The sequence below is a fragment of the Silurus meridionalis genome, chromosome 8 (assembly GCF_014805685.1).
Source record: "Silurus meridionalis isolate SWU-2019-XX chromosome 8, ASM1480568v1, whole genome shotgun sequence".
NCBI lineage: Eukaryota > Metazoa > Chordata > Actinopteri > Siluriformes > Siluridae > Silurus > Silurus meridionalis.
In genome coordinates this window covers 8,968,701-8,991,609 of record NC_060891.1, presented here as the reverse complement: position 1 = coordinate 8,991,609, position 22,909 = coordinate 8,968,701, and the positions used below count along the sequence as shown (strand labels likewise).

The 22,909-nt window shown below is 37.6% G+C and overlaps 1 protein-coding gene, 1 long non-coding RNA gene and 1 other non-coding gene across 4 annotated transcripts; 1 reads left to right on the top strand and 2 right to left on the bottom strand.

Annotated features, from left to right (window-relative positions):
* Positions 1-1,795: 1,795 nt before the first annotated feature.
* Positions 1,796-3,330, bottom strand: LOC124390506 (mucin-7-like). 2 transcript variants are annotated; one of them, XM_046856487.1, is made up of 2 exons: positions 3,199-3,330; positions 1,796-2,255 (listed from the first exon to the last, which is right to left on the bottom strand). In XM_046856487.1, exons 1-2 carry the CDS (start codon positions 3,265-3,267, stop codon positions 1,977-1,979), a joined length of 348 nt encoding a protein of 115 aa, XP_046712443.1. In that variant the 5' UTR covers positions 3,268-3,330; the 3' UTR covers positions 1,796-1,976. The 2 variants fall into 2 exon arrangements, with proteins under 2 accessions (XP_046712443.1, XP_046712444.1); XM_046856488.1 differs by having other exon boundaries at positions 1,796-2,252.
* Positions 3,331-12,169: 8,839 nt separating this feature from the next.
* trnav-cac lies at positions 12,170-12,242 on the bottom strand. Its single transcript has one exon. It is a non-coding gene; the product is annotated as a tRNA-Val (tRNA).
* Positions 12,243-16,564: 4,322 nt separating this feature from the next.
* On the top strand, positions 16,565-18,342 carry LOC124389631. The gene is made up of 3 exons (XR_006926603.1): positions 16,565-16,613; positions 16,885-16,972; positions 18,058-18,342. It is a non-coding gene; the product is annotated as an uncharacterized LOC124389631 (long non-coding RNA).
* Positions 18,343-22,909: the final 4,567 nt, after the last annotated feature.

Genomic DNA, 22,909 nt, shown 5'->3' with positions numbered 1-22,909 from the left:
TAAACAGAAATCATTATAAACTTCTAGTTAAAACAGTGAACAGAGTCATGCAATACTGCACCAGTCTTAAACACACACAATGTTGTTAGTACAAATATTTTATAAGTGCTGCATTACTCAGTTAGTACAAAATCATTTTATATTTCCTGCATGACAGATTCATATTTAATGTGGTTTTAGGAACTAAATGATAACTATATTTCATTGTCTCTGTACAATGACAATAAAGTTGAATAAAGTTGACAGCAGGAGAAGCAGCTGTAGCTGTTACCCGTCTTATTATCTGTCATTATTTCTCCTTCTTTCTTCTGAAAGTTGTTCTTCCTGGCTGAAAAATCTTTTTTGGCGTCTTGGAGAGCGGATTGTTCAAAACCTTGACGCTTATCACTAAAAACAATTAAAAACATTTCAGCTGTTTGTTTGCGCTTCATTACTGTGGTCATTAAATGTTTGTGTTGAACTGCAGCACAACAAAGTTGTCATGACAATAAAGCGCTTCCAGGGCGCCATTTCATTGGTGCGTTTACCAAGAAATATGACCAATCAGGGATGTCGACGTCACAAAAGAGGCGGGGCTTCAATTATTCAAACGCGGAAGATGACAACAGGTGGCGTTAAGACAAGGAAGTGGTGTGTGATTGTAAACCCTTTACGAGTTCCTGTAGCGCTCCTCTGTTTATACACAGTAGGGTATTAAAATATTTAGAATTATATTATTTAATAGAAACCACATGTTTGCAGTTTGGAATGTGATTTTGATAGAAATGTGGGGTTTAAGTAGTTTGTACTGCATGTGTTGACGTGTTGTTGTGTTATACTTAAAGTGACCATAGGGGGAGTAGAAGTGCATTGAAAATAGAGAATGAGAGAACACGTGATTAGCGTGTCAGATGTGTTATGAGCTATTAGAAAAGAAATCATTCATTCATGCTACCTGGCCTCTCTTCCTTGTTTCCTGACAACACTGCACTTTTAACAAAGACTTTATTTCATTTTCCTTAGATTATTCATTATACTTACCTTCTCTGAACTCTGAACACAAACAGATTTTTTACTTAAACACATGGTAGTATTTATAGTCTATCATTCTTCAATTATAATCATCTACTTATTAAGACGTTTGTACGCAAGAAATTATCATAAGAATAAAAGAATCACAAGGTAAATTAAACTATAATAAATATTTTTTATCGAATACATTCAAGTCCAAAAATGTATTTAAAAAAGAAAAAACATTAATGAAAGATGTGATTGATTTTGATCTGCCGCCAGTTTTTTTACAAGCACTTAGTGTTTTCTCAACTGGTCCACGACTACACCATAATATGTTTGAGATTTTTATATTGGTATTAAAATAAGAAACTAAACTCCTATAAAATCATCTCAGCAGTATTAAAATCAAGATTTGGTCATTTCTGTAAAAAGCTTGGTGTGGAATGGACGTCTCTGTTCACCTGTGTACAGCAGCACATGGGGAGGACAACAAATAATGACAAGAAACAAAAAAGTGACAAACTTCATTTGGATTTGACTTTTCCTCCATCACCCTTATAGCTGACATGCCATCATTATACACACACAATGAATGTAACACTGATTTGAGGTGATCCATGAAAAAAAACACTTTCTATTAGTCAGTTCTATAAATGTTAGTTTTAAGACTAATGAGGCATAAAAACAATTGAAATGGTTACACGTGAGATTCGTAACACCACTTCCACAAATACAAAGTGCCCTAGTGTAACATTTGATCAGTTCACAGCAAAAACAACTTCCTCCTTTCTGCAAAATCTTGATATTCAAATCCTTGTTTGGTCAATTATTCCCTGGTTCTCCTACAGCTGATGTTCTACTGTATACACAACACATCATCTACAGGAATCTTTGATATCCCCAGGCCTGAGGTGAGATACTGAACAGGAACGAGTGAGATGAGACTTTTGCTTAAACTGTTGCTCAGAGACGAGTCCATAACATCATCTCTTCATCTTCTTCCTCTTGATCTCTTTATCTCGAGTCCTCACAGGGGACGAGCTGCTTGGAGGAGACCGAGTCCTCACAGGGGAAGAGCTGCTTGAAGAAGACCGAGTCCTCACAGGGGATGAGCTGCTTGGGGGAGACCGAGTCCTCACAGGGGACGAGCTGCTTGGAGGAGACCGAGTCCTCACAGGGGACAAGCTGCTTGGAGGAGACAGAGTCCTCACAGGGGACAAGCTGCTTGGTGGAGACTGATGCCGTGTCCTGTCCCCGTCCTTCTGTGTTTGAAGAGACAAACACACAGTGAGACGCGTCTCGTAAAAGGAATCTATAATCAATATTACATTCACCACCAGCTTGTGTGTTTAAACCTGAATAAATCCTCTATTAAACCATTAAAAACATTTTTAACAAGTTATCACAATTTATATTTGAGTGAATATTTGAACACCTTGTCTTTTCCTAACACTGTTTATCAGTTCATTTCTGCTGAACTGAACCCATTTTTCTTTCCTCTCAGTTTAACAGCAGTTACTGAAGCACACAGAGGAACATCTCAGTCATACACTAGGACACATTTCACTACCACATTTATACCTGTTTTTACATCTTTATTATTTCCTAGAGTGTCCATTCACTGTATACATGTAAATAAAAATACAGAAAAGGACATGAAAAGCAAAATACAATTATCTCGCAACATTAGCTAGGCTAACTAGCCAGCTAGCTATTTTTAGCTTTAATAGTTTTCTTCCTCAGTCTAAATATCAGATTTTTAGTGAACTATAAGTAAACTTATGTACTAATGTAACTTATGTTATCTTAATAACTTAAATATAGTTTTATTCACCTTTTAGTCAAAAAGTAGACGTTTCTAATAAACTAACAAACACAAAAGCAGCGTTAGCAAACCCGGCTAGCATGAGGCTAATGATGATGTCTCCTACACCATTAGCCGAAAGGTTCATTTCTGCTCACTGCAACATTTATAGAAATATTATCACTCTTTATTATCATTCTTTACTTATTTTAGTCAAATTTATACACTTTTTCCTGCAAGTCTGTGATCTTTATGCTAATGATCAGGAGTAAACACAAAATGAGGAACATCGCTTTTCCCCTATTCACTCCGGTACCGATGGTTAATAATAATAATAATTATTATTATTATAATAAATGATAAAGTCTCTGTGTTTCTCTCTGTGTTGCTCTGAAACTCACCGTTCCAGGTGTCGTACAGTTCGCTTCATCCCGGCAGAGGGTCTTTCCCGGCAGTACAAAAAGATTCATTTCGGTGAGTTCGACTCATTAGATTCAGTTCAAGTAACTCGGTTCAAGAGAGTTCGGTTCGATCACTTCTATTTAAAACAATGAGGTTCAGGAGAGTCGGTTCCCCGTTTCAGCTCGACCGAGCGACACGCGTGTGTGTGTGTGTGTGTGTGTGTGTGTGTGTGTGTGTGTGTGTGTGTGTGTGTGTCAGATCATGCTTTTGTTTTTCATTCGTGAATTCACTCATTGTAAGTAAAGAGACACTAAAATTGAGCTTTTTAGAAAACTTAAAGAGATTTTTCAAAGCAGGAGACAGAAGAAATATAAACAGATTAAGGAAGAGGAGGAGAAGCTGGAACACATGCAGAAAGAAGTTACAGATTGGGATGCATTTCCTAATATGATAATAGAGAAGATAACAGAAGAGAAAGCCATCCTGGTACAGAAGGTGCAAACTCTGGAGGCTACTTTAGCTATGGAGCGAAAGCAGCGTGAACAGAACATAAATCATAGAAATGACACACACCTCCAGAACATCACTGAGCTCCAGTCTTCCCTGAAACTCCACAAGGAACAGGAGAAATCTGTAGAACGTGAGAGAGAGAGAGAACAAAAGCAACTGCTGGAACGTGTTGCTCAGCTCGAGGCCAGTTTGGAATTTGAGAGAAATAAATGGGAGGAGAAAAGCAAGAAGGACCAACTAGACATGAGGGAGAGGAACAACTTACCGCTTCTGGTCCATCAGAGAGCTCCAGGATTGTCATAATCACTGTGAGGAGAAGAAGGATAGAGCAGAGCATAAGAGAGATCATCTGATGAGATACCAGAAGCTACTGGAGGACATTCAAGAGCTCCAAGAGACCGTGAATCACTGTCGCCTTCTGCTTCAGATGATCAAAAAGACTACAATGAACTCAAACATCCAACTGAGCATATCATTTGAACTCACACCTAGAGGTCGACTGATACAGGATGACCAATATATGTTGCTGATTTCTTTTGTCCGATATGTTTGGCCAATTATCATCCCCCTTCATCTCATAAAATCTAACAGTTAATTCATAAGAAATGATACAGAAAATTGCTCAAATGATGAATTAATTGGTATCGGAAGATTGTGCTGCAAATTATGTCAAATAAACATTTGCCATTAAAAAAATGTCAATGTCCAGCTGGTTCAGCATCTTCAGCATGAATTCCACTGATGCTTCCAGGTGAGCTCTTTTGGGTAATTTTCTTAAAATATAAAATAAATTGACTGTAGATTTAAAAAGTTTGAAGATGCTGAACACAGACACAAACAAGTAAGTTTTTTTTTAACTGTTTATTCTTTATTTTTACTTATTATCCTTCTGTATCCTTCCCATGTATCTATTGAGTCTTTTAACACGCTACAATCCATCACGCTCCCTGAGATCTCAAAACTCTGGACTTCTAGTAGTTCCTAGAATAGCAAAGTCCACACACTCTCCCAGTTTAAGTGCAGATTAAAAAACATATCTTTTTAGCAAATTGGATCCCACTACATGTGTGGAGTTTTGACATTGGACCTCCTGGAGTGTTTAAAAGCTCTGGCAAAGAGAAGCTGATGCTGGACCTGTGATGATCACAAATGTTGAGATATTTTATGAGTTGCTCAGTAGCTCCTAGTTTTATAACCATAAAGACTGTATAAGACTGTAGAAAGAACATTACTTATAATCTTATACTCCAGTGCTCATGATAGTTCTCACTCTCCAGTGTTCTGTATTGCTGAAAGATTTATGATCAAACTCTTGATGTCACCCAAATGAGGATGGGTTCCCCTTTTGAGTCTGGTTCCTCTAAAGGTTTCTTCCTCATAACATCTAAGGGAGATTTTCCTTGCCACAGTCGCCACGGCTGCTCACCAGGGATAAATACACACCATTCACCTTGACTGTTGATTTCTGTAAAGCTGCTCTGAGACAATGTCTGTTGTGAAAAGCGCTATACAAATAAACTTGACTTGACTTGACTGTAAAAACACACCCCCAATGTATTATCTATACTGTAGAATTGTTCATGTCATGTGATTTGGTCACATTGAATCTATTTAAATGTCTGCAACCAAAATCATCCTACAGATAAAGTGCACATGAACATCGTGTTCTATCTGAACGTTTCTTTTTCTTTTTCAAAGGAACTCTGGTATTGAAAACCAGCTTCTGGCACTTAAAGGTGTGTATAGTTTGAATGGTTCTGCTTTCAGTGTGTAAGACCGTACAAGCACATTATTACTGCATGATACAGTTCTATCAAATCAGAGGTGGCAAAAGTACACACATCCTTTATTCAAGTAGAAGTACAGATACTCATGTTTTAAAATACTCGGGTAAAAGTTGAAGTACTGATTATACTTTATTACTCAAGTGAAAGTAAAGAAGTCTTGGCTCTGACAGGTACTTCAGTAAAAAGTAGTTATTACTTCTACCTGTTTTAGTGTCACACTGGTAACTGGACCTCACCTCATATTAATATTACAGTGGAACCCGGTTATGTCAAATGCCTAGGGGACGCCAAAAAGCGTTGAGATAACTGGTGATCAAGACAAACGAAAACCAATATGGCGGCAATATATTAACGTGCTTAAAATTTCTTTATGTGCATGATGTGCGTTAATAAATGAGAATGTACATGCACGTGATTTTGGAGGTTTTTTTACACAACAGCGTTGCCGCGATTTGTTTGATGAAGGCATGTGTGACACTCACAAAATAAGTTTTGTTGAGATGATTACTTTTGTGCTATTTTATTTTATTCTGATGCATATAATTTAATGCTAATGAGAGACTATGGAAAAAAAACACATGGATACATATATTTCATTAAACGGACACAGGGGGGCAGTAACAACGAGTGCCGCGTCACAATTAGCGATGCACAGAGCAAGAGCGCTCATAATCCGAGTGAATGGAGTATGAGCAACAGTTGTCCTGCTTCACTGATTTCTTTGTATTATTTGTAATATTTTCAGGTCAGTTACACACCTTTTTTTGTGATTACAAATGTTTACAAATTAATATGGATCCCCAGTGATGTGTGTTCCATGAGTAAAAAGTATGTTAAATGTAAAACAGTTAAGTTTAATAGCACGCGGTTGAGAAAATGGCGGCCGGCGGCCGCTTGTTGCTTATTTTATGTTTCTTATGGCTCTGAGGCATTTGTGTATTATTCTAGTGTGTGTTTATTTTTCAGGTTTATGTTCTTATAGTGTAAATGTAATACTGCACATGAGGGTTATTCTGTTGTATAAAGTGAACACTTAAAATGTAAAGTTATTACAAAATAACTCTTTTGATAAGAGGATAAAGAGGAAAGATGTCTAAGCGAATGGGTAAATATGATTGATAATAGACTAAAATTAGGACTTAAATGGAATGTTTATTTTTGGTTTCATACTAATGTTAACAAATTGATGTCTGTAAAATGTGTGAAGATACATTTATGTGGAAACAGAACTTCGAAGACTATTTAAATGTCATGTTATCCAAATGTGGATATAACCTGTGTTTCAATGTGGAACAGACAAAGAACAGAATATATTTCATGATTGCAGATACAAAGTTAATAATAAAGATAATCCGAGTGAATGGAGTATGAGCAACAGTTGTCCTGCTTCACTGATTGCTTTGTATTATTTGTAATATTTTCAGAGCACTTGATCAGAAGATTATATATATATATATATATATATATATATATATATATATATATATATATATATATATATATATATATAATCTGCCAGTGGGGACCTAGTCGGGACTCGCTACACATGCTATAAAAATTTACATACGTTTGTTTACACCAAAAGGCATACTAACAGCAGAGATTTACCAGTATACAATACAAACCGTTTTTACAAAAAGCTAACCAGTGTCAAAATTAAATTCTCGAGTCATTTCACTCTGACACACAGCTCTGAAAAGTATCCTACACCTGTTAACAGGTAGCCAGTGCAGGGACGATAAGATTGGGGTTATATGATCATATTTTCTTGACCTTGTAAGAACTCTTGCTGCCGCATTCTGAACTAACTGAAGCTTGTTTATTAATAATGCAGGACATCCACCTAGTAATGCATTACAATAGTCTATTCTGGAGGTCATGAGCGCACGGATGAGCTTCTCTGCATCAGATATAGATAACATGTTTCTCAGCTTAAAAATATTTCTAAGGTGAAAGAACGCTGTTTTTGTAACTTGGTTGATATGATTTTTAAAAGACAAGTTGCTGTCTAAAATAACTCCCAGGTCTTTTACCGTTGAACTAGTAGTTACAGAACATCCATCTAAATGCAGGTTGAGATGCTGGAGCTTCTGTATACTGGTTTTTGGGCCGATGAGGAAAATCTCCATCAGAATTTAATAGTAGAAAGTTATGGGTCATCCAGTCTTTTAATTCTTTAACACACTCAGTTATCTGAGCTAATTGAGCTGTATCGCCTGGTTTTAATAAGATATATAGCTGGGTATCATCACCATAACAGTGAAAGTCATGACTTCTAATAAAATTTCCTAAGGGAAGCATGTATATTGTAAAAAAAGCAGGGGTCCTAGAACTGAACCTTGTGGCACGCCATAATTTACTAGCATTAACCTGGATAGCTCTCCATTTAAGTTTATGAAATGGTAACGATCGGACAGGTAGGATTTAAACCAGCTTAATGCCTGTCCCTGAATGCCAATATAATTTTGTAAGCGCTCTAGGAGGAGATTATGATCTATAGTGTCGAATGCAGCACTAAGATCTAGTAAAACTAACAGTGAGATGAAGCCTTGGTCTGAAGCTAAAAATAGGTCATTAGTGATTTTAACTAGACCAGTTTCTGTGCTATGATGGGGCCTAAAACCTGACTGAAACTCTTTAAAGATGATCTCTTGTAAGTGGGAACATAACTGGGCAGCGACAATCTTTTCTAAAATCTTAGACATAAATGGGAGATTTAAAATGGGTCTGTAATTCGATAGCGTGTTTGGATCCAAATTAGGTTTCTTAATGAGGGGCTAAATAACTTGAGGGATTTATGGACGTGACCTAAAGATAGTGAGGAGTTAATAATATTGAGAAGAGGCTCACCAGCTGTATGTAACACTTCCTTCAATAGATGAGTTGGAATGGGATCTAACTGACATGTTGTTGATTTAGCTTTGGTAACAACAATTTACAGCTCTTCCTGTCCTGTACATGTAAAACAGTGTATTTGTGGAGTTGTAGATGAGATTGTGTCAGGAGATGCTGTCAGAGGTTGGACCGCCACAATTGTTTTTTTTAATGTTATCTATTTTTTCAGTGAAGAAATTTATAAAGTCCTCACTAATAAACTGTGATGGAACATATTGTTCAGATACCTGATTTGTAGTTAATTTAGCTACTGTACTGAAAAGGAACCTGGGATTGTTTTTGTTGTTTTCTATGACTTCTCTCAGGTTTTCAGCTCTAGCAGCTTTTAACGCCTGTCTGTAGCTGAGCATACTGTCTTTATACGCAATTCTAAATACCTCCAATTTAGTTTTCCTCCATTTTCTCTCCGGATTACGGGCTGTTCTCTTGAGGGCATGCGGATAAATATTATACCAAGATGCAGGTGTTTGTTCTCTAACCTTTTTTAACTGGATGGGGGCAACAGTGTCTAACGTGCTAGTGAGGATAAGGTTTATGTTGTAAGTCATTTCATCAAGATTATAAGCAGTTATGGGTTTAGTGAGAAATTGAGATAAATCAGGCAGGTTATTTATGAATCTGTCCTTAGTGGTCGGAACAATAGTCCTACCAAGTCGATAACGTGGTGAAACACGGCTAATCTGCTCTACCGGTAGTGTGTACAGTATGAGGTAATGGTCTGTGATGTAATCACTCTGAGGTAAAATATCTATATCAGTGACGTCTGCTCCGTGGGATATTATTAAGTCTAGTGTGTGGTTAAAATGATGAGTTGGTCTGGTGATGTTTTGTTGAACCCCAAAAGAGTTTAATGAGACCCATGAGAACACATGATAATCCTAGAGCATCGTTTACTTTATCAACATAAATATTAAAATCTCCTACAAGCAGCACTTTCTCAAAATTGATCAAGAGGTCTGAAAGAAAACAAGCAAACTCTTGAAGAAAATCAGCGTAGGGCCCTGGGGGTCTGTACACGGTGACCAGAGCAAGTTTTATATGCATGTCTGAAAGTACAACTTTAAGAACGAGCACTTCAAATGATTTAAAACTGAATCCTAATCTCTGACTAACATTAAGAGAGGCACTATAAATAGTAGCTAAACCTCCCCCACGACCAGTCTGACAGGGCTCATGCGTATAAACATATCCTGATGCTGTAGACTCGTTTAGACCCATATAATCATCTGGTTTAATCCAGGTCTCAGTGAGACAGAGTGCTGAGAGATTATTCTCTGTGATCATCTCATTTACAATCAGTGCTTTGGGTGCAAGTGATCTAATGTTTAAAAGACCAAACTTTAAAACGTTTTGGTGTTTGCTTATCTGGAATTTTTCATTTTTAACTGCAATAAGATTATTTCTGGATCTTGTGTATTTAATTCTTGGTTTTACTACACGAGGAATAGATACGGTTTCTATAAACTGGTCTGTGTGTGAACTTGTAACTATTTGGTTTGTTGTATAAATGTTCTCATAGTCGTAAATTTCCTGATGTCTTACCAGTTAGATGATGTGAAGTATCCTAGAGATGTTATCTGATAGCACTGCTGCTCCAACTGGGGTGCAGGCCATCAGGGCGGAAGAACCTCGGACGCTCCCAGAAACAGTTCCAGTTATTAAATCCTACCTGTCCAAACGTTACCATTTCGTAGATTAAAATGCAGAGCTATCCAGGCTTATGCTGGTGAACTATGGCGTGCCACAAGGTTCAGTTCTAGGACCCCTGCTCTTCACAATATACATGCTTCCCTTAGGAAATATTATTAGAAGGCATGGAATTAGCTTCCATTGTTATGCTGATGATACCCAAATATATATCTCATCTTAACCAGGCGATACAGCTCAATTAACTCGGATAACTGAGTGTGTTAAGGAAATAAGAGATTGGATGACCCATAACTTTCTACTTTTAAATTCTGATAAGACGGAGATTTTGCTCATAGGCCTCAACCTGCATTTAGACGGATGTTCTGTAACCACTAGTTCAACAGTAAAAGATCTGGGAGTTATTTTAGACAGCAACTTATCTTTTAAAAATCATATCAACCAAGTTACAACAACAGCCTTCTTTCACCTTAGAAATATTTCTAAGCTAAGAAATATGTTGTCTATATCCGATGCAGAGAAGCTCGTCCATGCGTTTATGACCTCCAGAATAGACTACTGTAATGCGTTACTAGGTGGACGTCCTGCGTCATTAATAAACAAGCTTTAGTTAGTTCAGAATGCGGCAGCAAGAGTTCTTACTAGGTCAAGAATATATGATCACATAACCCCAATCTTATCGTCCCTACATTGGCTTCCGGTTAAGTTTCGAATAGACTACAAACTACTGCTACTCACTTATAAAGCACTAAATGGTTTGGCCCCCATGTATCTCTTCAGTCTTTTAACATGCTACAATCCATCACGCTCCCCGAGATCTCAAAACTCTGGGCTTCTAGTAGTTCCTAGAATAGCATAGTCCACTAAAGGTGGTAGAGCATTTTCACATTTAGCTCTTAAACTCTGGAATAGTCTTCCTGACAGTGTTCGGGGCTCAGACACATTCACCCAGTTTAAGTGTAGATTAAAAACATATCTTTTTAGCAAAGCCTACACATAACATACGTCTCACATCATAACCTTGTGCTCCAGAACATCTGATCACATCACATTATCAACTTGTGCTGTTAATATCATGAACAGCAGCTACGCTAATTCCTCTCCACTGCTTCTGTTTCTCTCCCCATCCCGAGGCTTCCTGAGGTTTGGCCAGCTCCAGTCACGTCCCACCTCATGGACCTTTTATCATTATGGATCTTAAAGAAGTAGATGCCAAACTCGCAAACATCCTAAACCATCTAGAGATGTACCAGTGCCAATTGGATCCCACTGCATGTGTGGAGTTTGACATTGGACCTTCTGGAGTGTTTAAAGGCTCTGGCATGGAGAAGCTGATGCTGGATCTGTGATGATCACAAATGTTGAGCTCAGTAGCTCCTAATTTTATACCAAAGACTGTAGAAAGAACATTTACTTATAATCTTATACTCCAGTGCTTATGTTAGTTCTCACTCTCCAGTGTTCTGTATTGTTGAAAGATTTATGATCAAACTCTTGATGTCACCCAAATGAGGATGGGTTTCCCTTTCTGTAAAGCTGCTTTGAGACAATGTCTGTTGTGAAAAGTGCTATACAAATAAACTTGACTTGAAAAGTTTTTAACAATTTGGAGTTTTACTAAACAGGATTTGTTAAAGTACCTGTTAATTTTTTTTGCTTGTTAGTTCCAGGAGTATCTTAGATTATAATTTTCCTACAGTAATTGTGCATTCTAATAATGTAAAAAGGGGCTGCATGTACATCACTAGCTGGCATTTTGTAAATCAAACACTTTTGTAAAGTTTTCCTTTTTTTCAATTACATGATGCAGTTTGAAGATGTAGAGTTTCAGCTTTACTGCACAGTTCTGTGCGTAAAATAAGTCAAAGTAATTTTTTTCCAGGAATTTCTTGAATTCAGCTTTTATTGAAATAGAAAAATTTTTATTTTCTTATATCTGCAATTGCATATTTTTAAATAAGGAACATTTAACTTGTTTGAACATTTTTGTAGTTCAAACAGCACCAATAACACTTAAAGCAGCACTACACTACAGAAACAATATAAAATAAAGTTTTAAAAAATTCTCTAATGCTGTCGAGTAACAGTTTACAGGCCTAAGAATGTAACACTAGCTTCAAAATCACAACCTTGTTTCTGCCTGGTGTCGAACCAGGGACCTTTCGCGTGTGAGGCGAACGTGATGACCACTACACTACAGAAACTACCGCAGGGAAAAGCTTCTCGGTCACTGTTTGCACTTTTGCATACATTCGCAGTTGCAGTCGAGCAGGACAATAAACCGGTTTGCTGAGAAGTTCAAAACAACTAACGTTCTTCTAGCATGGATTCATTCAGCAACGTTCGCCCTGCCACAGTAGCGTTGGTGGTATAGTGGTGAGCATAGCTGCCTTCCAAGCAGTTGACCCGGGTTTGATTTCCGGCCCACGCAAAACCTTTAATGATTATGTTTAGTTGCCAAAGTAACAACCTCTAAACAGTCTTGCTTCTATTTGCTTCCCTTGAACACTTGCCGTTTGTGTATTAGATGGACCTGCCCGTCATCATAGACACCGGCAAAACATTTCAAAATCACTTGGCTTCTTCTTCTTCTTCTTCTTCTTCTTCTTCTTATTATTATTATTATTATTATCCAACTCTTTTTTATTGATGTATTCAAACAGAAAGACACTCAGGCGAGAAAGACAATGGAACAGTGGTTAATCTAGTCCAACAACAAGAAATTGTTCACTCTTTCTAAGTTATACACAAAACATAATCATGAATGTGAGCATCAAAACAGGAGAATGAAAGAAAAAATAAATAAATAAATAAAACAAAAAGATTTGCACATAAGTACATTAACACTCTCAAAAATATGTTTTCCTTTCTACATCTACCAAGAAGTCAGGGGCAAGGGGAAGAGCTCAAAAAGGCTAAACAAGGAGAACAGGATTTTACTTTCCTCTTTCTATTAAATATGATAAGAATGGTTGCCAGGTGGTGTAAAACTTTTCCGTAATACCAAGTAATGTAAATCTGATCTTTTCTATTTGAATAAACTGAGACAGGTCATGTATCTAATGAGAAGAACTGGGTGGGTGAGGATTCTTCCAATTCAGTAATATAAGTCTCTTTGCTACTATAAAACAAAAGGCGAGCATGTTTGATTGTAAGGATGACAAGGAGTGATTTGTGGAGTTGAGTCCAAATAATGCTATTAGGGGACATGGTTTAATATCTAAAATGAAGTATTCAGAGATTGATTTAAAAATTGATGTCCAGAAAGAGGTCAAGGCTGGGCAAAGCCAAAAAGTATGATAAAGAGTAGCCGGAGCCTGCCGACACTGATCACAAGTTGGATCCAAACCAGGGTTAATTTTAGATAGTTTGGTCTTTGTCCAATACACTCTATGCAACAATTTAAACTGTATTAACGAATGATGGGCGCATATAGAGGAGGTATGTACACGACCAAGGGCCTTGGACCATTCCTCATCCCTGAAATTATAATTAAGGTCCGATTCCCAGTTACTCTTTATTTTAGAAAGCGATGAAGAGCCCGATTGAACAACGAATGAAAAATTGTTTTATAAATATTAGAGACAGTACCCTTACAAAGTTTTATTTCTAAAACTCGATCAATCTCTTGTTTAGGAGGTGGGTGCGGGAAATGAGAGGATGTGTTCCATACAAAATCACGAATTTGGAGATATCGGAAAAAATTAGTTTTAGGGAGGTTGAATTTTTTTGACAGGTAGGAAAAAGTGACAAATGTATTCTCCTGATAGTGACCTCCAGCTAAGCAATTGCAATTTCCTGATTTCGTATTTTTTTGTATGTTTGTCACACGTTAATGTTTCAGCTCATCAACCTCATTTAAATATCAGTAAACGATAACATAAGTGAACATGCAGTTTTTAAATGAAGGTTTTTATTATTGAGGGAAAACAAAATTTAAAACTACATGGCCTTGTGTGAAAAAGTGTTTGCCCCCTAAACCTAATAACTGGTTTGGCCATCCTTAGCAGCAACAACTGACATCAAGTGTTTGTGATAACTCGCGATGAGTCTGTTACAGCGCTGTGGAGGAATTTTGCTCCACTCATCTATGCAGAATTGTTGTAATTCAGCCACATTGGAGGGATTTCGAGCACGAACCGCTTTCTTAAGGTCATGTCACAGCATCTCAATAGGATTCAGGTCAGGACTTTGACTAGGCCACTCCAAAGTCTTCATTTCGTTTTTCCTCACTAATTCAGAGGTGGACTTGCTGGTGTTTTGGATCATTGTCCTGCTGCAGAACCCAAGTTCACTTCAGCTCGAGGTCACGAACAGATTCTCCTTCAGGATTTTTTAGTAAACAGCTGAATTCATGGTTCTATTTATCACAGCAAGTCTTCCAGGTCCTGAAGCAGCAAAACAGCCCCAGATCACACTACCACCACCATATTTCACTGTTAGTATGATGTTCTTTTTCTCAAATGCGGTGTTACTTTTATGCCAGACGTAATGGGACACACACCTTTCAAAAAGTTCAACTTTTGTCCCCTCAGTCCACAGAGTATTTTCCCAAAAGTCTTGGGGATCATCAAGATGTTTTCTGGCAAAACTGAGCAGAGCTTTTATGTTCTTTTTGCTCAGCAACGGTTTTTGTCTTGGAACTCTGCCATGCAGATCATTTTTGCCAGGTCTCTTTTTAATGGTGGAGTCATGAACACTGACCTTAACTGAGGCAAGCGAGGCCTGCAGTTCTTGGGATGTTGTTATGGGGTCTTTTGTGACCTCTTGGATGAGTCGTCCCTGTGCTCTTGGGGTAATTTTGGTCAGCCGGTCACTCCTGGGAAGGTTCTCCACTGTTCCATGTTTTTGCCATGTGTGAATAATTTCTCTCACTGTGGTTCACTGGAGCCCCAAAGCTTTAGAAATGGATTTATAACATTTTCCAGACTGATAGATCTCAATTACTTCCTTTCTCATTTGTTCCTGAACTTTGGATCTCAGCATGATGTCTAGCTTTTGAGGATCTTTTGGTCGACTTCACTTTGTCAGGCAGGTCCTATTTAAGAGATTTCTTGATTCTGAACAGCTGTGGCAGTAATCAGGCCTGGGTGTGGCGAGAGAAATTGAACTCAGGTGTGATAAATTTAGCACAGTTTTAACAGGGGGGCAAACACTTTCACACAGGGCCATGTAGTTTTGGATTTTGTTTTCCCTCAATAATAAAAACCTTCATTTAAAATCTGCATGTTGTGTTCACTTGTGTTATCTTTTACTAATATTTAAATTAGTTTGACGATCTGAAACATTAAAGTGTGACAAACATGCAAATAAATATACACAGTGGTGTGAAAAAGTGTTTGCCCCTTCCTGATTTCATACTACTACAAAAGTATGTACTTGATATACAATGATATTTTTTTCTTTCTTTGTCTTTCAACAGCCATTTAGTTAAATCTTCTGAGGAGAAGTGGGTTCCACACACCAGCCATCAACCAGAAAAGAGGTTCAAGCAGTCTCCAAACTCAGCACCTGTTTCAGCTCTACCAGTAAGAGTGAGAGACAGAAAATCCCAGTCTTCACCGCACTGTAAAAAATCCAACTTGCAAATTGTTAACTCGGTTTGAAATTATAAGTTAGGTGGACATATTTTTGAGCACAGTGTTGAGTTTACTCATAAAAAAGATTAAACTGCATGTTTAATACTATTTTGTCAAATAAAAAAGAACAATTAAATTGGGAAAAGTGTTTCACTTCCTGTCTTTGCACATGCGCAGTCTGTTTCCGTAGCATTTTGCACAGGGTTTCCCCTCATCAACTGCATTTTAGAGGGCGCTGGATGTTCTCTGGTTTAGGCAAACTTTCTTGTAGTTTTATTATTGAAAATAACCTAAATATATTACACAAATGCTTAACGTATAATGTAACGGTGTGTTTTGGGAAGACTATTTTAAGGAATGTAGTGATATTTTGCAATGAGCTCAGACAGCTAATGTGCTTCATTTAAAGGTCATGTTCAGTTCACTTTGTAAAATTTGAATGAAATGTTACAAAATATACGATTATTGTGCAAGTTATAGTTATTACAATAAACTATATTTAAATGGGTTGTGTGTTGTGGAATCTTTGCTTGATTTGCGTTAGAGGAAGCTTAAAGACCAGACAGAATCCTCTGCCAGCTGGTCAGTTCTATTTCACCATCAGCGTTCTGCTTTCTGTAAATCAGTTTTGGCTAACGTTAATGCTAAACACGTGATTATTGAGTTATAGTTATAGGGTATTCTTAGCCTTGTTAACCTGTGGTTATTTCTGATCTTAGACGTACAACATAACGTGCTTTACATAACATCCGGTCTAAAACACAGAAAATATATCATGTTGAATTATCAGCAAATGTCTAGTATTTCAGGAGCTTAGTGTTTTTTAGCATAGCTCTTCTTAGCACCATTTAACTAGTTCAATGTAATTTGGCATTATTGTTTTGCTTTGTGATTCATCGAATATTCTTTGTTTGTTTTTCTTTTCATAGGTCTATCGAGGGCGATCCTGTCAGCTTGTATGGGGTTGTAACTGCATCTGCACTTTTAAAACTTTAGGTGCGTTAAAAAAAAACATTTGACAAGATCACACAAACACACTGCTGCAGTTACTGACCAATTTAATTTTTCATGTGTGTTATGTGATTTCAAAGATGTTTGTCAGACATCCCAGTTTTTAAACCATCTCAGAAATCGTTTGAGGAGGCATGACACAGTCAGTTGTCCTTTTAAAGATTGTAAGCTGACAACCAATGTCCCTTCAACTTTTAATAGCCACATATCTCAGAAGCATAAAGCTTAAGGATTTAACTTTTTCCGTGTCTTTTAGGCTTGCTGCTCAAAGAAAAGCTACAGCTCTCAAAAGTATACTTTTGTTTATGAGGGAAAAGTCTGGAAACTTCCTGAAGTCTTGCCTGGTAAGTGTGTTATCAGTCTGTTATCAGCATATTCTCTCATACTTGAGGTACAGATCCTGTAAAGGGAAAACAGTTTTGTCTGATGTCTGAAACTAATCTGATAACTGTTCTATAAGCTAAACATCAGGGGAAAGAGTAGAATGGAGGAGGCAAAGTGTTGGCAAAAATGTAATTATTGAATAATCCTAGTTGAATACTTATCAGTAATGAGTCTGACAGCACAAATTAAGTGTTACACTATATTGGAAAAAGTATTGGGACACCCCCTTTTCTATTCTAACATGAAAATACCTCTGTGTATAAGGAAAGGTTCAAAAGGAAATGATTGATTCATTCAGTGTGGAAGAACTTGACTGGTTTCCATAAAGCCAAGTCCTAATCTCAGCTGAACACCTCTGGTGTGACTTTAAATGCAGACCTTGAGCCAAAAACTCAAACCAAACACCAATGACTTGTACATATGGGTAGTCGATTTAGACACTTCCAAAACTGTTGCAACAGAGATGGAAATACAATTTGTAAATACATTAATTATGTTTTCATCTTTGTTGCAACAGTTTTGGAAGTGTCTTTTTTCTGTTCTAAAGAAGGATGTGTCCCAATACTTTTGTCCATATAGTGTAAGTACAAGTCATTGGTGTTTGGTGATGTTTTTGGCTCAGGGTCTGCATTAAAAGTCCCACCAGAGATGTTCATCTGGAATTAAACCTTTGCTTTCTGCAGACCAGTCAAGTTCTTCCACACTGACTGAATCAGTCATTTCTTTTTAACCTTTCCATACACAGCAGCATTGCTATTTTAGAATAGAAAAGGGTCCTGTTCAACTCTTGCTATAAAATTAGAAGCACACAATTCCATCAAATATAATTATATGTTTAAACATTAAGATTTGTGTAAATACTTAATAAGTAAATAAGTAAATACTTTTGGCAACATGGTGTATATCAAGCAAACACAATGGAAAATTGTGGCATGTATGATTTTTGGGTGACCTATCTCAAACAATATAAAAATCTCTTCGTGGTCCAGCAGAATTTAATAAATTATGGGTTATAATTCTGTCTTTATGCTGCTTTTTACTGCAGGACACAGACCCAGAAGACACTCACACAGAAGGGATGAAGAAGGGAGTCTTAACTGTCGTTGAAGATGATGTTGCCACCATCCATTCAAACCCAAATGTAAGGTGCCTGTCTGTGGTTTTAGAGGAGCAAGTTGTGCTGGATAATGTGCAAGACTTCCCTACAGCTGTTGCTCTTCTATTTTACTTGATTTATGCCATCAAAATCCTTCGCTATCCTAAAGAACTAAAATACACGTTTGAAACTATTCAGAAAGTGTTTATTGGCCTTGACCCCCAGTGCTCTGCAAGAGTCCAGTCCTTCAAAAACAAACTGTTACAGGTGAAGTAGCTGCAGTTCATATGGCTGAAAAAGTACAAGTATTGATTTGTTCCTGTTTGGTTAGTAGCTGTATAACAGTGCAACATAGGCCAAAGTCAGTTTCAAAAGCATTTTTTGTATTTTTTCCAACAGTTTAAAAGCATTTGTGTTGTTTTACTCCAGCATTTTAAAGGCATTACAAGATTGCCTTTTTTGTCTTTGATTTTATTAAAATTTTATTAATACAGTGGAACCTGCTTATCTCGACCTCGGTTAACTCGCCAACCCTATTAAGTCGACGTTTTTGAAGTGGAACCGCCAAATTCTCGCTTTGTCTTAGCATTTTTTTAATCGGTTATGTCGATTCTTTTATGTCGACGAACCATAATATCTCGAGCACAAGGGGGGCAAATTTGCCATTTAACGTTGGTTATCTTGATCCGCATGACCAATCGCCGGCTTTTGCCACGTCACCATCTGACTACCGTATTTTCGCATATATAAGACGCGTCTTATAGAAAGTTTTACATACCCCTCACCCAGGGTGCGTCTTATATACGCGAAAATACGGTAGTGAGACGGCACTGTGCAGCCGCAGAAGAACTCGTGGAAGTGGCAGAAAAATCAAGCCTTACAGATGCTACAGGTACAGGATAGTTTTCAGAGCTGTGTGTCAGAGTGAAATGACTTGAGAATTTAATGTTGACACTGGTTAGTTACAAACATATTGGTTTTCGTTTATCTCGATCATCGGTTATCTTGACACTTTTTGGCGTCCCCTAGGCCGGTGACATAACCAGGTTCCACTATATTTATTTTGAATAATTTATTTTATTTTGATGACTGGAGTAAACGTACCGTATATTTCGGACTGTAAGCCACTACTTTTTTCCCACGTTTTGTGGCTTATTTATGGATTTTTCCTGGGTTTTTCCCGGTTCCACAAACTTCAAGCCAAAAAACTGAACCCCATAACATTAGACCAATGAAATTTCCGAACGGAAACAAAAAAAAAGGCACCTCACCTGTGTTCTGAGCTGCATAGATAAACTCCCCAAAGAAATGGACGAGCTCGTATCTCAATTTGCTCGCACATCAAATCAGTTTTCCATATTGAAAATACTTAAAATGGCATTACTCCGTTCCAACCCTCAAAATGACACCCCGTTTTTATGTTTCATGTTATTAAATTGGAAAATACATTTCTAAATAACAAATCTTGTAAAAAACACAATAGAAAGAGTATGTAAAGACATAATAGGGTTTTATTTAGTGTATTTTCCTTGGAGATGAGACAACTTGAGCTAACGAAAACGCCGGTGTGTGTGTGTGTGTGTGTGTGTGTGTGTATGTGTGGGTGGGGGGGGGGGTGTAGAGGCGATTAGCGGAGGCGGAGGGAAAACTCGTTTTTTACTATCACTCCTGTACACTACGTATCCCTTAACTTTAAAATTTGTACTTTTTCTTCTTTGCTTATCTTAATTTTCGTCACAGTCTTCGCTTTCTGGCTTTGCTTCACCATCTAACAGTGGCGTCTCGAGCTCGTACCTCAATTTTTTGCTCGTGTAACAAAGCAAAAAAATCGACCGAGTGACCGCTTGTACCTCGGAAAACTCATACATTAATGCACGCGTAGGTCAAGGTACCACTGTAGTTGTGAAAGGAAGGAGGAAGACAGTAAACAATGACTTACTTGGTAGGCTAGTGTTTAGATACAAGCCGTTGTAGCGCGTTGAGTCTGGGTGAAGGGAGAGCTCACTAAAATTCCAGTTACAACAGAAATCAAATAAGCACAGACAGGTTTTCAAAACTCCAGCTTTTTTATTTTTCTTGGCAACAGCGTTACGGGTCAGTCAAAGAAACTTAGAAATGAGCATCAGAAAATAATAAGGACATTTTCCTCAGTCTCACACGCACACACACGCAGTAATACCGGAAGAACCGGCAGTCTATTCCCAAAATACTGCTATGCTCCTTATAGAAGCGCAACATATTTCACCCGTTACACCGTGTGTAACGTGTCTTTCGTTAAAGCCTGTGTAAAGTACATTAGTGTAGACTTATAGACTTATAGCGGCTTATAGACAGGTGCGGCTTATTTATGTTAAAAATAAAAATATTTGTCAAATTCAGTGGGTATAAGGGTGCGCTTTATAGTCTGGAAATTAAGGTATATCTGAGTCCAATTTTTGCAGTTCATGTTGACAGGAAATGTGTCGCTTGGCAAAATTGTAAAATAAATATTTTTCTCTAAAGAAAATGTCTGAGTTTGTCAGAAAAATCTCTGTGTTTGATTTTTAATGTAAATGCCATACAGGAATTTGTGGAAAAAGTTTGAATGAAAGATTTAAAGCTGTAAATTAAAAGAAGAAAATTAAGTTGAACCAACTTAAAAAATTGAGTTAACTCATGATTACCCAAAGGAACTAAAATTCACTTTTGAAATGATACAGCAGCTGTTTATTGGATTTGGATCAGACTCTTGCACCGCAAAAGTTTACTCTTCAAAGACCAAGTTGCTGCGATAAGACAGAAAACAAACAAAACCTTTTTTCCATTTTGCTACTGTCTAATCGTTGTACTGGTTTAAAGTTTAAGAGCATTGTTGTTTTTAGATCTCATTGTTTTAAGTGGGAAATTGGGATTCTTGAAATCTTTTTAAACTGACTGTTTTCTTGTTAGCTTGTACTGCTTCCTCTTTCCTTGTTTTTTACTATGATTGGGAATTGAAGACAGTTTTTGAACAGTTTAATGTAAAGTTTAACACGGCTTATTGTGAATTATTCATGTACACTTGTTCTTGCAATGAATATACAGTGGAACCCCATTATACGAGCAACCTATAGTACGAGCAAACGGAGATACGAGCAACCTCGCTCAAAAAAATTTTACCCTGTTTCACGAGCAAATTTCGAAGGCACGAGCAAACTCACGCTGCCGGTTCCCCGTTTTCGGCGGAGGGTCGCATCAGTCGCTTAGTTGATGACGTATCACTCGTTTGCTCTCGTTGTTCAGTGCAGCAAAAACGTAACTGTGGCAGCGGGGGCGCGGCCGAACGGGCGGTTTGTGAATGGAGGGCGGGTCCGGGAGCAGATAGGCAGGGGATTGCCTCACCTGAAGTTAATGTGACCTAATGATTGTTCTCCTATTTCCAGTGATCGGAGGGTGCATTTAAGGAGGAGAGCGTGTGCGAGTGTTTGTGTGTGTGTGTGTGCGCGTGTGCGCGCCAGAGACGTGCTGCGTGCGGCACTAAGCAGACCGACACAAAAAAATAAAAATAAAAGTGGATGTGAAGCCTTTGCACCTGACCTGTTGTGGCGTTCCTTATTCCCATATTCATACGCTCTCCCACAGTAACTTTTTTTAGTTTTATATTTTTATTTCACTAGAAATCTTGAAAAATGTCTCCCAATAAAATCAGTGATGGTGCTGTGAAACCGAAAGTAAATAGAATTTACCATGGAAACTGTAAGGCGGGGAACCACCCACTGGTCCAACGACGGTTTCCAGAGGCGTGGCGAAGGATTCTCGCGCGTTCTAATCTTTCCTTTCACATTAGATAATAAGATTTGGATTAATGTATTATTTCATTTTTGTTATTGACCTTTTATCTGACTCCATTTAGATAAAACAATAAATATTTGCATAGGTTGTTAATTTACTAATAGTATAATTTTGATGGATGTTTGTCTAGTTATTCTGATTAAGCTCTGGCATTACACTCGTTCATTCGGTTCACACAGTCGCACAAGATCCTAGTATGGGCCCTATAATTAACATACTGGTCAACGGTCATAAGCGAATCAGTATTGGTCGCTGCCAGAGGTTGGACTATATGCTTGCGCCGCTCTCTGCAAGCTCAACTTTAAACATACTTTATTTAGTCCCCTTAGAGGTGACACTTAATTATTACAATAATTATTTCTAACCACAGATAATGAATAGAATAATATTGAAATAATCAGAGGTTGAGGCTGACCCTATTTAGAGTGATTAGAAATGTTACTCTAAACGGAAATACATATTGTTAGCCTCCACGCTTCTAAGTACACTTAAACTAACGCCAAGTGCTAGTCGTATCTCTAAAATCCTCAGTTGATATTTACTATCTAACTGGGATTTAGGCCGATCCTAGCCTGATTTCCAGTCCTTACGGTAACTGCGGATGCAACGTTATTACTTGCAGTGTCAACATTTACCGAGCAACACAGAATAAAATCAAACATAACAATTTATTAACCAGGTAAGAAAATCACAATTCAAAGCCAATTTATAGTTCAATTAAAATATAACATAAATACAAACCAATAGTATTTACATTTAAACAGGAAATATAAAACCTTTCATACCTGGTGCGAGACTACACACAGTAATCGTGGGATATCTGTTTACAGATTCCCTGAATTGTTGGTCAGTTCTCCTTAAATACCCAGATAGAGTAAGCATTATGTAAACATTATTTAGTCATGGAAGTTTGCATTGATTGGTTCTTACAGACCTGTGGGAGGCACCTCGCCTGTATACATCTGTAGTGGGCACGCCTTGTATAGAGTTA

What these genes read in the sequence shown, in the direction of transcription:
- LOC124390506 (XM_046856487.1), bottom strand. Translation starts at nt 3,267, where the DNA reads ATGAATCTTTTTGTACTGCCGGGAAAGACCCTCTGCCGGGATGAAGCG. An exon ending in ACTGTACGACACCTGGAACG is followed by an intron (nt 2,256 to 3,198) that starts GTGAGTTTCAGA and finishes CTTCAAACACAG; the next exon opens with AAGGACGGGGACAGGACACG.